General features: G+C 38.1%; 1 protein-coding gene across 1 annotated transcript in view; it reads right to left on the bottom strand.

Moving 5' to 3' along the window:
- The window catches only part of RANBP3L (RAN binding protein 3 like), a 41677-nt gene that overhangs the window by 1391 nt on the left and 24429 nt on the right, over window positions 1-15857 (bottom strand). Inside the window, exons 9-16 of the mRNA XM_016222756.2 lie at window positions 15579-15706; window positions 12792-12895; window positions 10867-10951; window positions 8029-8131; window positions 7541-7671; window positions 5905-6025; window positions 3998-4140; window positions 942-1131 (exon numbers count right to left, since the gene is read on the bottom strand). Of these exons, the coding sequence (XP_016078242.2) occupies window positions 942-1131; window positions 3998-4140; window positions 5905-6025; window positions 7541-7671; window positions 8029-8131; window positions 10867-10951; window positions 12792-12895; window positions 15579-15706 (1005 nt within the window). The remainder of the gene's footprint in view (window positions 1-941; window positions 1132-3997; window positions 4141-5904; window positions 6026-7540; window positions 7672-8028; window positions 8132-10866; window positions 10952-12791; window positions 12896-15578; window positions 15707-15857) is intronic.

The following is a 15857-nucleotide window of genomic DNA, read 5'->3' as shown; positions in this document are numbered from 1 at the left end:
CTCTATGATCCTGATCTGCATGGTTGGTCCATGTTTCTCTTGATTACATTTTTAGTACTAGGCAAAGGAAGATGTTTCATGGAGTTCTGTACATGTTTTTCGATGGATTCTTAAATTATGTATGTATGATTAAACTAGCTTTGAGATTTAAGATGGTTAAAAGTTGGAAAATTGCTGGCTGACACACTATCTTTGTAAGTATATCCCTCAGTCCTCTGTAGAGCAGAATTCAAGCCTAAATGAAACTATTCCTGAAAATATTTGGCTGACCATATTAGAATAACTACATCTATATAACAGAGCTCATTGTTTCCTTGGCAATGTTTTTCTCCAAAAATAATAATGAACTTTAATTTTAAATCCACTCGTCAGGACAAACACTGAAACCTAAACTCTGTTTACTGCTGGTTCCACTTCAACCTCACTCAACTCATGAATCCTGACACAATAGAAGAAGTAATTCATTTTGCACCAGGCAAAAAAAGCCTTTGAAAATAAAGCAGCCAGATTCCAAATAGGGAATAAAGAGAGTTTTTGATGTTTTAAGCCAGGTTTGCCTGGTGGCTCTGTCACAAGCAGTTATAATTTCTCCTATTACGGCCTGTAATAGGAGAATGAGAGCAGGTGAAGGGAAATATGAATAAAGGGTTAGTTTCAGGGTAGCAATTAATACTTTAAATTATAAAAATGATCTTAATACAATTTATATGTAAATGATATCCAGGCATCATGATGAGGCTGGCTTTGGGCAAAATCCTAATGAAAGCCCGCATAGAAGACAGACTTTCACACCTACTTCCCGGAGCCCGACAGCAAGGGCTCGAACCCCGACCCACTTTAAACAGACGGGTTCCACTCTTTAAAAATCTGTCGCATATATTAGGATTGTGCTTAGCATTTCTTTCTTAAACCAGTGACCTACCAAAAGAAAAGTCCTTTACCTGATCTATTCTTAGTGACTTGGATGAAGTCATCGTCATCTTCATCACAGCTGTCGCAGCTTAGTTGCTGGAGGACTGCTTCTGGCTGGCTTTCAGCTTGGTTTACGTCTTTCTGCTTCTGGAAGCTTCGAAGAGCAACAAGACGGTGATGTATTGCCGCGTACAGAGATCCTGTGTCTTTGGCACTGGCCTGCGTGAGGAAAACTCGGTGTCAACAACGTAAATAACTTAATAATAGCCACATTTTATGGGCGTTTTCATCTTTCACTATTAATAGGAAGGAATTATATGGCATAAATCTAGAATGGAAAGAACCCTAAAAACTAAAGGGTTAAAAAGTCAATTTATCTTGAACCAAACTGAATCCTAAAGTGGATAATTTCATAAGAGGTTCCAATTGGTGCATTTTAAACTGAGAAAATGAAATTTTGTGATTGAAATATGTCGATTTGAATTTAACTCTGTAAAGACCATCCTTCCTCCACTATTTCACCCGTAGAAAATTGTAGAATTTGCGGGGAGAGGGGAGACTTTCACGTCCTTTACGTCACTTTGCTTGGACATCCCCTGCAAGCCACCTAGCTCTGTGGAAAAGCAGAGCTCATTGGAGCAGTCTATGATATTGTACCACAAACACATCAGAATTACTTGTTTTCAGTACTTTTCTATGCTATTTTTATGGGTGCTATTAATATAAAAATGATGCTAACAATACCAGTTGTATAACATTTACTGTTATACTTTTACCCAATTTTTACAATAAAACAGTGGTTATTTATTCCATTAATATTAACAAAAGCACATACACAAGTGTTCTACATGCTCTTATTTCCCTCTTCCCTTACTGATGAGATTATGGCTCAGAGGGTGCAATGACTTGTCTGAATTTACACAGCTAGTTGGCAAATTGGATGGCCAATTTGTTTGTTAGGTTTTTGTCACCTAACTTAGTATTATTTAAGGTAACATGGCAGTAGTTTATATTTTTATATCTTTTCACAATTTGAAAGAAAATCTGGAAAATTTTTTCTCATTGCTAACCCTCCACAGAGTTATCAAACATTTTAAGACCCAGAACTGAGGGTTGAACCAACTACCAACTAAATGCTAACTCTTGGGAGAAGGGTCTAAAAGTGTATTTTTTTCATTTGCATATTCTTAAGTTGCCTTAAATACATATAAATGCAATAAAATATTTTTTGTTTCTCATATTGCCTTCAATATTCCAGAGTAGTTGTTGAGTAAATATTTGTTGACTAATTTAATTTATATCATGTGCATAGTTGTAATTTTTCTTTAGTAAGCTAATTAATAACAAACATTGAAAGAGTATTTGTAATTGAAATATAAATGCTATTCTGCTTCCTTGAGTTTCCTACATTAAATTTTAAATGCCTTTCACTACTCAACATATTTATTTCCTTTTGACGAATTCATTCAGATGTTTTCATTTAAGAAATTCAGAACAAAAAGTTAAAAATAAAATAACATGATATATTTTTTGAATAACAAATTTGAAATGCTTAAAAAATTATAATCCTGAGGAAGTACCATAAGAAATTGCTGGTGAGAATGAAAGTTGGTTCAGTCGTTCTGGAGAGAAATTTATCAAGACAAGTCAAAACTTTTTCCCAAGAAAATTAACATGTTCATACACGGAGAGTTTCTTGCAGCCTCCTTAAAGAATTTATAATAATGAAACACAATAGATTACTTAAGTATTTAACGAAGTAGGATTAATGAAATAAATTATGGTGCATAATACAAATTCTTTTCACCTGTTAAAAGAATTTTTGAAGAAAAAACTACTATTTAATGACACAAAAACATTCATTTTCATTAATAAGTGAAAAGTTTACATATATGTATTTTACAACTAAATATTAGCTACCTAATCTTCTCGACCACTTTATAAAGTATATTACTATTATCTTCATTTAGCAGATGAGTAAAATCAGGTTAAGGAAGGATGAATAACTTGCTCGAAGGTCATACAGTGTGTACAGTATGGCACAGGCCAAACTATTAATAGTGACCATCTCTGGGAGTGGGACTTGGGGTGATTTTTACTTGCATTTTGTTTGCTTATCTCTAAAAAATATCCTACAACTTAAAACAACAGCATGGGTCTGATACTGAGCAGCAGGATTTAATCCTAGTTGAGAGTCTCAGGCAGGCTCCTTGACCCACTGAAAGCCAGGTGACCTGGCCTGCCAGACTATCACCTCCCTAAACGGTAAACAGGGTTTGGGCATCATCTTACTCTAGCATCTTAATACTCGACATCACTTACACCTAACAGTGCACTTACTGGTAATTAATAATAACTTTGGCTTTTCATCAATGGAGACGTGACCCCCCCCCCCCCCCCCATTACTCTGTGGAAGCCAGTTCGGTTGTATTGTTGCTTCTGCCGGAGTCACTTGGGTATTCAGTTTTCTTCAGTCTTCCCGGTCTCAGCCCACAGGGGAGACCCAGCCTTTGTTCTGACCTGATTCCTTCCAGCTCTGTCTCTTGTGCCTGGATATCTTCTATTTAAGGTCAAGCATTCCTGTTGCAGGAAACAGCTGAAGCTGTGCTCCCATCCTGTTACCTTGGTGACTGACTCATGTTCAGAATTGGAATTTGCTGTTGGACTGATTATCTTGCTAGCCCTGTGTTTTTCCATTCCTTTCCAGTGATCTCAAAGCCTTCTCAATTTCAGCCGTCAGTCTATGGATTCTGCAATCTTGACAATAGTCCCTTTGGTAACTTAGTAAGATTGTTGACATAATTTCAATAGTAAAGAAAAATGTAGAGGTTCAATGGCATATATCAATAAAAATGTCTTGGAACAGGTACCAACGGATTATTACAGATTTTGGTGTTAATTTCTAAATTTCATGTAAAATGTAGGTCTTATATTAGACCGTAAACAACCAAAATGAATGGCTCATTCTTTTCCAATAATACAGGTTATCATAATAAAATGGGGGGGGAAAACCTCACAAATTAGTAATTACAGAGATCTTTAAATCTAGTAGGGTGGGTAATTCTCTATCACTGAAATTTCTTACCTGAATTAAAAACACTCTGATGCTGTAGTCTTCTAAATCAGTAGCTGTTATTCGTAAATTTTGGTGGTTGGCCCTTTGAATCTCCATTTGAGCCCAGAGTTTGCTATTGAGAATCAGCCTCAGGCTGCCTTGATTGCGCATAACTGAAATACGAAGGCGAATATATCAGTCTACAGAACAGTCGCTTTCTTAGCCTTCCAGGGAAATTTCCCATTGTTGAAAGCAAAGTAAAATATCTTGTCCTTATTTTTCAGATTGTATTTTCACTATTAAGTTTGACTAGATTATAACTTGGTTTTCAAATTAAGCTTTATTGTGTTAAAGGATTTTTCTGTTTTTGGTTAAAATGCTGGAATTATATTTTTTTATTATACCATTAAAAATGATTAAAATTGTAGAACTCTTTTGAGGATCCAGTGTTCTGATGAATTTATTCAAAAATTGTTTTAAACAGAGAAAACTGAAACAAAAACTTTAAGCTTTCGGAAATGGAGTTAAATAAATAATAGTACAGCTATTCAAGGTATTATGAACCCATTAAGAATACTGAAGAAAAAGAATTATTGATGTAGAAAGGTGATCATGGTATACTATGTAAAAAGAGGAAATCCAGTTGTAATATAAACACCATGAAACACATTTTTCAATATATGTATGCATTTATGTACATAGAGAACAGTCTAGAAGAATATATTGTTAACAGAGGCTATCACAGGAAGATAGGCCTATGAGTGATTTTATTTTATTTTTGTCGATCTATATTTTCTGTCTTCTATAATGAACATGTATGTCCTGTATAATAAAAAATAAAAGTTGTTTTGTGGCTTTTTTGGCAGGCGGTGGAAGGAGTGAAATTAAACCAGAGCAGAAAAGCAACCAGCACCTGCCTTGGGAATAATACTTGGTTGGGTTCCTTAGAAACTTGTTTGCCAATTACAGAACTGAAGACACTGCTTCTATTCTCTTAGTCTGAATTCTACTCCTTTCCCATTTCTTGAGCTTGATACCTGAAACTCAGCAAACATGCATGCACTTAGATCCAACTTCTACCTGTGGTCTCCTCCACAGCTCTGACTGCCTAATATTGACCCGTCAACCAAACCTTTCCACCCCACCCAGGTCTCTCTTGGGCTCCCTTTTAGTTTGGGCCTCTGAACAAGGGCCAATGTGTCTTTTGGATGCCCAAAACCTCCAGAGTCTGTCAGTTTGACTGAGTCCAGGTTCCAACCATCACTCCGTCTACAGGATTCAATAACCACACACCTTTATTTCCTTGGAAACTGATCCTTCTTCCCAACCTGCACACTGTGTTTGGAATGGCAAGAGTAAATTATAGGGCAAATATTCTCTTTCAGAAAAAGTGTTTTCACTTTTTAAATAATGTGTACCTTGTTCTTTTAAGTAATAATGGATTACTATTTAGGTATGTGGTGGACTCTATCATGGGTACTTGACATGCATTATCTCACTGAATTCTCACAATCACTCAATAAGTTATGGAATATTATTAAAGTTTTATTTGTTGATTTTTAGAGAGAGAAAGGAAAAGGGGAGGGGGGGGATTTGTTGCTCCACTTATTTATGCATTCATTGGTTGCTTCTTGTATGTGCCCTGACCAGGGATCAAACCCACAACCAGGGCCATTATCCTCATTTTAAAATGATACAACTAAGGCAGAGGGGGGTTAAGTAACTTGCCCAAGGTCACCACTTAGTCGATGAGGGAGCCAGAACTGGAATCCCTGTCCTCTGACACCAGGAAGCTCCTATAGCACATTGGAAACAATGTTGTTTTCAACAGTGTGATTTACTGACACATTTCGTGACACATCTCCAGAAAATGACATGCACCTACGTTGGCAATTTTACCCCGAGACAGCGTCCTGCTTTACAAAAGGATTCCTTACCTAGTCTTGACTGGAAGGCTCCACAGTCGCCGCTGGCTGTGTCATTCAGCCTCAGAGCTCCTCGGCCCCTTTCAGTCCAGGACTGTGTTGTTTTGTTGAATACAAAAAGCTTGCAGTTGATCTGAAGGACAGTATTTTAAAATGTCAAATATATGGAAAGTTTTTTCAAATTCTTTTCTATACTTTTACTTGTTTGATGTTTTACCAGAATAAACTTTGTTAGTAAACTTTGTTAATAAACTTTGTTAATAAACTTTGTACATCAGCTTTTAAATATTATTTAACTTATAAAAACATACAAGTTTTAAATATTCAAACATCAAAAAGCAAGATGTACAACATGAGAAGTCCCTCCCCGGCCCTGGCTTCCCATCTATACTTTCTACCCCCTGCAATGGGTAACCACTGTCGCTAATACTGTGTTTATTTTTCCAGATACATATATATGTTCCCTTTCTTCTGTAAATGGTAGAATATCATACTACTTTCTGTATCTTTCTTTTTCACTTAACAATACAGGGTGTGGTAAAAGTAGGTTTACAGTTGTGAGTACACAAAACAGAGTTTATTCTTGCATTATTACTTATTACTTATTGTATTATTTTCCACATGAATAACTGTAAACCTACTTCTGCCCCACCCTATATATCTCTCTATATATATACACCAACTTTTAAATTAAACTTAATGTTATTTGGGCTATGTGATTTATTTGAAAGTAATCATGGAACTATCTGTGTGCTTAAAATATTTTAAAGAATTTAGCATGAGAACTAAGGTGTGATACCAGAGTACTCTATTATAATTTAAAATACCAGTGATTCTCACATATTGCTGTGTGCATGAATCACCTAGATGGCTTGTTAAAAACACAGCATGACTGGGTCTCACCCTAGCGATTACTTCTATAAGTCTAGGGCTAGTCCGATCTGAGGTTATGCTCTGAGACACCCTTGTTTAGTAAATATACTAGTAGATTGTGGGGGAAGAGAAGAGGAAAGGTGAGGGTCTGGAGGAAGAGCAGACGTAGAAAGACAAAGGGAAATTCGTGCCTTGTTGAAAAATAATTACATTGTAGTAATTATACCTCATGTGCCTGGACTGATACCTAGAAGGCTCAGCATTCAAATCCTGTGTGTGAGACTGCTGTGTACTACATCTGTGAAATGTTAGGTTTTATGAAATTCAGAAGTTCCTTAAAAACTTTCAAAAGGAAAACAAAATTATTGTACCCTCTTGAACTATAATCAATTCATCTTACCAGCACTTTAAAACCTTCAGTGTAAGCTGAATTTTTAAATCATATGATAGTAGCACTGATTATATAAGCAGGTTGGAAAGTATAAAACATAGGTCGAAGTTCCATTAAGCAAGGGTCCTGAGCTGTCTTCTTCCTAAGGGACTAATGTGAATGGCTGTAAACCCAACAACCCATTTTCCTACAAATCACACGTACAAATGTAAGAATACAACAAAATGCTGGTTTAATTTTTGGAAGTGCCCAACATTTTTATTTAAGCAGCTCAGTTTTCTTGAAAACTATATTTCTGCCTTTGCAAAAAGATGTCCCTGCTGATGGTAACTTTATTCTACGTATGTAAGTGCTACCAGAAAGAGCGATACATGATACACAGACCTTCAACACATTGTACTCTGCTTCCTCCCCTGTTATCACATCAATTTTCTTCAGCAAGCATTTTGGTGATGATTTAGAAGAGAGAGCAGCAGCTGATTCAATTAGGGATACATTTTTAATGGAGTCTGTTCCTAAGAGGAAATAGGGGGGAAATACATGAAAGGCCCCATTTTCCCTACTTTGGATATCCTTTGTTGCAGTATAAAACATGTCTCTTCCACTTTTTTATAACAAAAATGAGTGTTTCAAAAAAACCCCAACATTCTGGAGTTTAGGTAACTCTCTTTAATGATTCCCCATATCATGAAGTCAAAAATTTCAAAAAGCTTCTATATTATGTAACCATATTTACATGCTTTATTCTTTACCAACAAATGTTGAAACACGGGACTATTGTTTTCGTATTTTATAGATATTAAACAAATAACATGGGAAATCAGGAAATGAACTAGTTGAACCAAATGTTTTACAAATGAAAGAATTCTTACTTGCGTTTGGAGAGTTGATAGGATATTTTAGAGTGGATTTGAATGTTTTCTCCTTGGCATAGGAATCATTCTCGAGTTGAGGCTGGGTGAGTTTTTGCATACCCTATGCGGGGGGGGGGGGGAAAGACGCATTACTAATTTCACCCTCATATATTTGCAGTAAGCCAAAAAATACCTTTGTTCTTCTGTTTTAACACAACGGCAAACAAACCTAGCTGTTGTGTTTTGGTTTGGGCTCCCTAATGCTGGGCAGGAAATTCCTCCCTGTCCTTAGAGGACCTTGGTGCTGAACCTCAGGAACCAAAACCCAGTGACCACCAGCCTACTTGAGTGGATCTAGTTCCCGAGACAATGCGAGGCAGTTTAGAGGCCCAGGCGGAGGTAACAGCAGCTCCACGCTACACCAGACTAACCTGATCCCTGCAAGGAGCTGCAACGATTATTACCTGTTTCAAGGTACTTCAGTATTCCCAGCAATTCAGTTTTTATTCACTGCACACACATACACATATGCGTGTGTGTGTGTGTGTGTGTGTGTGTGTGTGTGTGTGTACAGCCTTGGCTACGTGGCTCAGTTGGTTAGAGCATTGTCCTGTGCACCATAAGTTTACGGGTTCAATTACCAGTCAGGGCACATACCTAGGTTACAGGTTTGAACCTGGGTCTCTCCCTTCCTCTCTCTCTCAAATTAATACACATATCCTCGGGGGATAATTTTTTAAAATGCTAATAATAATAATAATAATAAAATTATCCAGAGAACCCACTAGCTGTCTCAGAGATCATAGAAACAATCTTAATTTTCCTCCAAGACAGCTTTGCCAACAATCACTTTTAAGCTGCATACGTGGGTCTTTGCACGTGTGTTGTAACCAAGGCCTGTGTGAAAAAAACTGAGTGGTTGCCTTGCCACTTATGATACTGAGCCCCCTGCAGGACATGGAAAACTGGAATGATACTTAGGTGTCTATCATTTCCCTTATAAACTCAAGATTCTTTCACATTATTTAACTGGACATCAAGATATTCTGTTAAAATTGGTAGAGATGGGTATAATTATTTTCATTTAAAAAAAATAGAAACTAGGGCGCAGAAAGCTTAATGACTAACTCTAAGAGCACATGGTCAGCTAACCAGTCAGGAGGATACCCTGGCCCCCAAGTCACAGGGCCAAGGGATTACAGGATTAACTAGAGAACAAAAAGAAGTTATCTCCATTGCTCCTGTCTGTAGGGTGCTATCAACTTAAAGAGACAGAAAGTGCAGGTTATTTTGTAAAACAAAAGTGAAGTGCCATAGGAAAGTGCACAAGTGCCTCCTCAAAGTAAATTTATGATCCCGATTAGTTCCTCTGTACTGGTCTCCGTTTCTCTCTACTAAACTATAAGCACCTCTAGAGCCTGGGGTCTCCTTTAGCTTTGCACAACCACTTGCTTGTATGTTTTCAAGCCTGGCTATACATTAGGATCGCCTGACACCTGGCCTCGCCCACAGAGATTCTGATCTAATTGGTTTGGGGAGATGCCCAGGCATAAGAAATACTTTAAAGGCTCACCAGATGTCTAATATACAGGCAAAGTTGACACTAACGCCAATGCTTTATATGCCATAACAACACAATACATTTGTTACATTGAGTTGAATGTTAAGATTGACCCTATAAGGTTTGGAAAGTATTTTATTTTTGTCAGTGACATCTTACAAATGTGGTGCCACATTTAGGAATAAATGCTATGGAGTAAATGTGCCTGAATATGTTGCCTGAACTTCACTCTGGAATTTGGTCCATTCTGGTTCAGATGCAAAGGGTGGGTCAACAGCTCTGGGACTGCAGGGGTGGACTTCATTTTGGGAGTGACAGAAGGGTGCCTCTAAACTCAAAAACTACGCTACTGCTCTTAGAATCGGGGTTTAGCCTGAGGCAGGTGTGAAATAAACTAAATCTTAAAAGTGACTGATTTGTAGGAGCCCTAAGAATCCTGGAATAAACTGGCCTCGTGAGGTGGTCCTTCTGTTGATCTGAGCCCTGTCATGGGTTTTTAAATCTCTACAGCCTCCTTGGGGTCCTTCGCATGACTAATAGCCCATAAGGCAAGCTAGCCACCTGGGCCTATCTTAGCCAAGACTCCGGTCTGGGTAAAAGCTGGAAAGAGTAGGAAGGTGTGATGGGCCAGGTTCAAGCACAGGCACATTCGCTCCATAGCTTTCACTTTGCTGCGTGATCCCCGCATAGATAGAGCTGTTTTAGAGACATGCCCTAAGGCGGGCAGAGCAGCAACGGCCTCATGCAAGAGGATGGCAGGAATAATAGTTCAGGGGTCTCCCCCTGGCAAGTAGATTCCCCCAGGCAAGTGATTTTCCTCTTAAGCTAGACCCAAAAAGGTTACAGTAACACTTGCCAATGTAAGAGCTTGAAGGGGAAGGCTGTGGCTAATGAGGAAAAATTGGCAAATGATTTTAAATGCATCTTATTATAAAAAATGCTATTGGAAAACTATATTAAAATATCATTATCAGTGGAGCTTATCTAACTATTGCAGATAATTCTGGGATTTCCTTGGGTACTTTTGGTTTGACACAAGTCAAGAACTATTTAGTATTTCTCATCAGTAATGTTATAATTATACAATTCTCTTCCTCTGTGGGTTCCTGTCTATTATTCTAACAACTAAAACTAGCTTCCCAGGAGAAGCTTTCCAGTTAAAGAAAGAAAACCTGCCTTTGAACCCAGGAGTTAGAGAGTATGCTCCAATTTAACATTGTTTTAATTAATTTGACTTCAGACATTTGAAGTGACAGCTCTCTACATAAGAAAAGAAACATTTGCAAAACTCTTACCAACACTCTTTCTATCATGTTTTCTCCAAAAACGAAATCAGAACTGCAGCTTCTCAAAGAATACTTATCTTCATTTGGTTGACATCTAAGGAAAAGAAATAGGCATTTGCAATTTTATTTATTTTGTGTGTGTCTGTTTAATAGTTTCTTTTTGTTGTAACTATTGCTTTCCCCCCCCTTTCATCAATGATTTATTTATTTTTTTACGTTTTTAAATTTTGTCAATTACAGTTTACATTTAATATTACTTTGTGTTAGTTTCAGGTGTACAGCATAGTGGTTAGAAATCATATACTTTACCAAGTATTCCTCCTGATATTTCCAGTACCCACATGACACTATACATAGTTATTAAAATATAATTGACTATATTTCCTATGCTGGACTTTACGTCCCATGACTAGTTTGTAACTACCAAGCTGTACTTCTCAGTCCCTTCTCCTTTTCACCCAGTGTCCCAACACCCCTCTCCTCTGGCAGCCGTCAGTCTGTTCTCTGTATCTATGAGTCTGTTTCTGTTTTATTTGTCATTTATTTTGTTCATTAGATTCCACATATAAATAAAATCATATGGCATTTGTCTTTCTCTGACTCTTATTTCATTTAGCATATACCCTTTAGGTCCATCCATGATGCTGCAAATGGCAAGGTTTCATTCTTTTTATGGCCTAGTAATATTCCATGGTATATATGTACCACAGCTTTTTTATCCACTCATCTATTAATGGGCACTTGGGTTGCTTCCATAATTTGGCTATTGTAAATAACTATATACCTGAAGAAACCCAAAACACTAATTCAAAAAAATATATGTGCTCCTATACTCATTGCAACATTATTTACAATAGCATTTGCTATTTTAAATTTATGGATAAAGCCATTTTAAACCTCAGCAAATGAAATTATCAGATGATTTAATAGATTTATGAAAAGTAAATAGATTTATATAAAACATCTACTGCTAACTTTTGATTATCTGAAATTCGTGAGAAATGAAAAAAAAATTGAGATACATACTTTCAGGGAAATTTTCAAAATCGTTGCCAGCTGTTACAACACAGGCTGAGACCTGTCCAAACAAGTCCTGTGTAATCGCCATAATCTGACCAACCAGGGGGGCTGCCCAGCCCTTATCTTCCAGCTCTTCCAGCACAGACTCTCCAGTCTCTGTTCTCCACTCTCCTCTTCCCCAAATTGCCAATGCTTTTAGTGACCGGAGGCCTCCCAAGCAAAAGCAAAGCCAATGTGTTTTGTCAGTTATACTTGGGTGTGCATTGCTTTAATTTGCTGTTTTACTCCCAGAAACTTTTTTTTTTAACGTTAAGTGTTTTGCATGATGAGAGACTCAGACATGCAGCCCTCCATGTGCAGGCAGATGTGCTCCAGGGTCCCCGTAACGCCCCCGCGTGCGCAGTAGGTAAGCGCTGCGGTCCCTGCACAGGCCTAAGCGTGCGGGCCCAGGTGTGTCCACGGGAGTTTTAATCTCTCGGATCAAACGTGCCTTCATCACTGGTGATACCAGTAAATATTAACTTCCATTTTGCATAGTTACACCTTTTTCTTTAGTGTCTACCCAACCTATGTCAATAAATACGGCCAAAAATAATTAAAAAGGGGAAAAAAGAATGCCAGAGAAAGAGAAGAAAAGGCTAATCTAGTAGCCAGGTAATTAATGCTTACCTAAGTAGAAATTTAGGTATACCTATTCGAAATGTTCCCCCCCAGGCCAATGAGGTGATGGAGACAACCAATGTTAATGATATTGAAATATTAGAGACACCTTGACAAGCATTTTAAACTGTGTTCTTTATAAAATCTCCTTTCAGACAGAAATATGGGCAACTTACCTCTATAATGTCAGAAAATTATTTTCTGTAAATGGTTCTAATGATAAAAGAAAGCAAGAACGAAGGGACAGCACTCACTGTACTGACGTAGCACCCAAAAGAATCTGGTGAGTAGATAGCTGGGCTGAAATGCTGGCACTTGGTAAATTTTCACTTAGCAAGTAGGAGTTCCTCTCAGAAATCTGAAAGAAAAGAAATCCATCAACAAGTTCATTTAAATTGCTTCCTAGGGGGGCATCAGGCAAGGAAACAATAGTTATAGTTAAATGTATTGAAAATTTACTGTGTTCAAGTACTGTCCTAAGTATTATACGTATATTATTTCATTTTCTCTTCACAACAACTCTACATACTTTGTACACCTATTATTATCCACATTTTACAGATGAGTGAACAAACCTAACGAGTTTAAATAACTTGGCCAGGCCTGGGCAACCAGGAATGGGGCCGACGTTCGAGCCTGTCTCTGTCTGACACTTCATCATAATATTTCAGGAATCTCACTCCTTTGTTTCTTCTACCTTTTTAACCCAATGGAGTTCATTCTCAGTTCTAGATTAGTAAATCTACCTTTCACGTCTACTTAATCACTGGAAGCACCCTAAGAGCTTCACCGTCACCACCATTCAATCAACATGAGAGGAAACTCCACCTCTTCCCCTAGAAACTTTGGACTGTTAACTTAATCGATTAGTCACTCTGATGTGTATATACGTAAGCACATTACCTGCATTAATGTGTAAATGAAGGAGTGAGCACTTCTAGAACTGGAAGGAGCCCTAGAATGATCTCATCTAGTGTCTCCAGTGCTTGGTGGACACTTCCTTCCCTACCGGAGGTTTGCAAAGATGTTGTAGGGAGTTCATGCCTTTAAAGGAAGATGGGCTCTATTTCCACTTTAATCTTATATCGCTCAATAGAAATAATTTTGAATATTTCCCCATTGTAACAGAATTTGAGAGCTGAGACATATGTATCAAGAGAGTATGTGTCATTGGTTAGCAAAGATCAAAATACACACCCATGACTCAGTCACTATGAGGATTTATCGCTTAGCCAAGGTCATAGTTTTTACTCTTATGTTGCTTAAAATAGTTTTTATTAGGCATATATGGTTTAAATTATACACAATAAGTGACAACTGATTAATGACAGGATGTATAAAAATTTCTCTGATTTTGATATACGAGTTAATAAGGAACATCAAAATAATGGTTCTATAAAATTCACCTAGAGGTAATTTTCACTAGATCTATAAATTACATCTATTTTGTCAGAATTCTTACACAGCATTTAGCTTTTCTTTAGATCTTCAAGGATCATCATTAAATAGAAAATTCAATAATGGGCATATCCAATTAGGCTTTTCACCAATTAAGAATATGTTCAATTCATAATCTTAATAAGTTATTCAAGAAGCAATGCTTACAAACAATAGCCTGACATTTTCTCTTACGCTTAATCACTTAGGAAGAAAATGCAAGAACTATCTAAAATTTTATTATTTAAATATGCAATGAAGATTTAAAACATCATACCAAAGAAGAAAATTTACTTTGATATCGTAACATGTAACAAAAGTTTTAATCTATAATTTATGGTAATGCTGTTGCAAAATCAAATGCAACGTAACATTTTAAAAATGAGTCAACACATCATATTTTTCTCATAAACTTCTAAAAAATTAAACATTATGCATCACTTCTTAAATAGATAAAAGAATTTATATGGTGATAATTCCTAAAAATCAAAAATTTTAATAATTATACTGATTTGAAATTTAAAACATTTTACTTAAAAATCACATTATAAACCATGCATAAATGGTAAAATGGGTGTTTAAAATTCACAATGGATCTCATGAAATCATATCTTACCAAAAGAAAGATTTAGAAATATAAAAGCGTTGGCAAAGGTCAACTACGTTCAGCTCCCTCACTTCACTAATAGAAAGAGAAGGTTGGGTGCTTTTTTCCAAGAAAGCAGACACAGATAGTAGCAGAGGCAGGATTACTAACAATCTGATTTCTTTTCGTTGAATTGATGAAATCACCGGTATTTTGAACACTCCATGGGTTGCTGTCCTTATGTTCAGTAAGGAAAGACAAAACGAGGTGACCAACCCTCGATAGTTTAGCTGGAAATAAATGCCTGATGGAATTAACTCTCAAATCCAACTCACTTATCTGGTGTCTCGTCTCCCTGAAGCATCAGGTTCTGGAGGACACAGCTAGAGCTAGAGCAGCAGACTCTCCCCCACCCGATCTGCGTGGCCTGAGCAAAACGACTATCTCCTTTAAAAGGCCCACGACGCGTGACTCGGTCACCCACACAGCTAGAGGAGAGAACTGTCACCCGTCTCCAGAGCTTCCCCAGCCCTCCCAGCTAGGTAGCCCCCTGCTCCTGTCACCCACGCAGATGGGTCTGCAGGGGATCCCCGGTGCGCCCTAAGCCAGCGCAGCCGCACTAGGATGCCAAGCAGCTGGGGATGCAGAAACCCCTGCCCCGTTTCTGGCTCCTGACCCCCAGCGCTGCCACCTCATGGCTCGGCTCTCACGTGGGGTCGGGGCGCTGGAACAGGCCACAAGGGTTCCCGCCGCCCTGTGGGACGCAGCTTTGCAGCTCCGCAGAGCCCGCAAGACTTGCGCCTGGGAATAACTCTCCAGCTTAAGAGGGCAGTGGGACAAGGTCACTGAGGGCTCTTGGCTGTCTGGTCCAGGTGTCCCTCCAGCTGGGCAGCTGGGCAGCTGGCTCTGCAACAGCACGAAGCTCAGACAGCCCCTAATTCTGGCTGTGGGGCCCACAGCAGCCTGCGAAGGGAAGGACGGGGGACTGAGGTCAGTCCTACCGGGGGGGCTTTCTTACCTCATTTTTTGGTTTTTCTTTGGTACTGCAGTGTTCCGACGCACTGTGTCTTATTTTTTCACACCTGCGACTTCCAGGTGGCTGCAGAATAGCAGGTCTTAGAACCCGTTCAGAATGTTTCACAGGACCTTCAGGAACAGAATTCAAGGGTCAATATATCTTTAGTGAAATACTTCTTTCTCCATATTTTTGACTAATTTAATGATTATGGTTAACTAATCAAAGTCAAAATAGCCTGTGAATTGCCTCCTACTTACCTCCAGTCAAGATTTTACCCAA

This window comes from Miniopterus natalensis, chromosome 3, assembly GCF_054644295.1.
Source record: "Miniopterus natalensis isolate mMinNat1 chromosome 3, mMinNat1.hap1, whole genome shotgun sequence".
NCBI lineage: Eukaryota > Metazoa > Chordata > Mammalia > Chiroptera > Miniopteridae > Miniopterus > Miniopterus natalensis.
The sequence above is the reverse complement of the archived record's forward strand: the minus strand, read 5'-3'. Positions and strand labels throughout refer to the sequence as shown.